The 1,559-nt window shown below is 52.5% G+C and overlaps 1 protein-coding gene across 1 annotated transcript in view; it reads left to right on the top strand.

The window, feature by feature from the left end:
• Nucleotides 1-893: 893 nt before the first annotated feature.
• Nucleotides 894-1,559, top strand: part of APOPT1 (apoptogenic 1, mitochondrial) — a gene marked incomplete at both ends in the record, with an annotated part of 7,375 nt that continues 6,709 nt past the window's right edge. Inside the window, one exon of the mRNA XM_009073552.1 lies at nucleotides 894-1,091. Coding sequence (XP_009071800.1) covers nucleotides 894-1,091 — 198 coding nt within the window. The remainder of the gene's footprint in view (nucleotides 1,092-1,559) is intronic.

The following is a 1,559-nucleotide window of genomic DNA, read 5'->3' as shown; positions in this document are numbered from 1 at the left end:
CGACAACCTCCCACCAGAGCAGGTTGCTCAAGGCTTCATCCAACCTGGATTTCAATACCATCAGGGTTGGGGCAGCCACAGCCTCCCTGGGCAACCTGGGCCAATTTCCCCTCACAGGGAAAACTTATTCCAGATATCTAATCTAAATTTCCCTCCTTCAATTTGTATCCATTGCCCCTTGTCCTGTCCCTGCAGCTCCTAACACAGATCCCTCTGCAGCTTCCCTGGAGCCCCTTCAGCTCCTGGAAGGTGCTCTGAGGTCTCCACACAACCTTCTCTTCTCCAGGTTGAACAGCCCCAACTCCCTCAGCCTGTTTTCACATGAGAGATGCTCCAACCCTCTTAGCAACTTCGTGACCTCCTCTGGACTTGCTCCAAATGTTTTAGTGGAGTATCAGTGATAGAGACATGAAAGTTGCTTCTTAAAAAACCAAACCCTTATATCATGTCTATGGTGGAACAGTCAAAGGTGTTTTCTCTTTAGTGCTTTTCTAACTAAAAGTAAGTTTTAAATGTATTGCGCTAGTTTTGATCATGGTGAGTGAATGTGTGAAATGCGAGGGCTTATAGAGTCATAGAATCATCAGGGTTGGAGGAGACCTCTAAGATCATCCAGCCCAACCATTAACCTGTCACTGCTGGAACCCCTAAACCAGATCCTCCAGTGTCAGATCCAGACACCTCTCAAACGCTCTCAGGGATGGTGACTCCACCACCTCCCTGGGCAATATCCCAGTGCCTCAACACCCTCACAGGGAAAACATTTCTCCTAACATCTACTCATTATGCTTGTTGTTACACTTGTATGTTTTAAGGTCAGGTGGAGTTTGGGAATCTCTTTGGGCTGTTCTTCCAAGGCTGTGCCGGTAACAGGTTCTCTGTGCATTCCCCAGGGCCTGGGGTTCCGTCCCCCTGCGCACTCCCGGAGCGACTGGATCGGCCCCCCGGACAAACATTCCAACCTGCGTCCTGTCATCTTCTACGTGCCCCCCAGGGAGTCGGCCCTGGAGCGGCGGCTGCGCGAGGCACGGCAGGAGAACCAGGTCTGCAACCAGCGCTTCTGGGCACGCCACAACTCTGCCTTCCTCCAGGTGAGCCTGCCCTGGCACTGCTGCAGCTCAGCCCCTGCCTGCCCACCCCAAATCACACAGCTGGGTAGGTCATCTGCTCCGACCTCCCTGCTCAGGCAGGGCCAGCCCAGATCACATGGCTCAGAATTGTGTCCAGACAGTTCTTGAACACCTGCAGTGAGGGAGAATCCACAGCCTGTCTGGGCAATGTGTTCAGTGCTCAGTGACTGCACAGGAGAGAAGTTCTTCCTTGTATTCAGGTGAAACTTCCTGGGCATCAGTGTTTGCTGTTCCCTCTTGTTTGATTGGTTTCCCCCACTGAGCAGAGTCTGATCATCCTCTTGGCACTTCCCATTCATGGACTTGAATCCATTCCTGAGGTCCCTCTCAGTCATCTCTTCTTGAGGCTGAACAGCCCAAACTCCCTCAGCCTTTCCTCATCCCTGAGGTGCTCCAGTCCCTTCAGCATCTTCCTTGCCCTCCCCTGGA

Source organism: Acanthisitta chloris, unplaced genomic scaffold (assembly GCF_000695815.1).
Source record: "Acanthisitta chloris isolate BGI_N310 unplaced genomic scaffold, ASM69581v1 scaffold13474, whole genome shotgun sequence".
Lineage (NCBI taxonomy): Eukaryota > Metazoa > Chordata > Aves > Passeriformes > Acanthisittidae > Acanthisitta > Acanthisitta chloris.
This window is presented reverse-complemented; position numbering and strand designations above follow the sequence as displayed.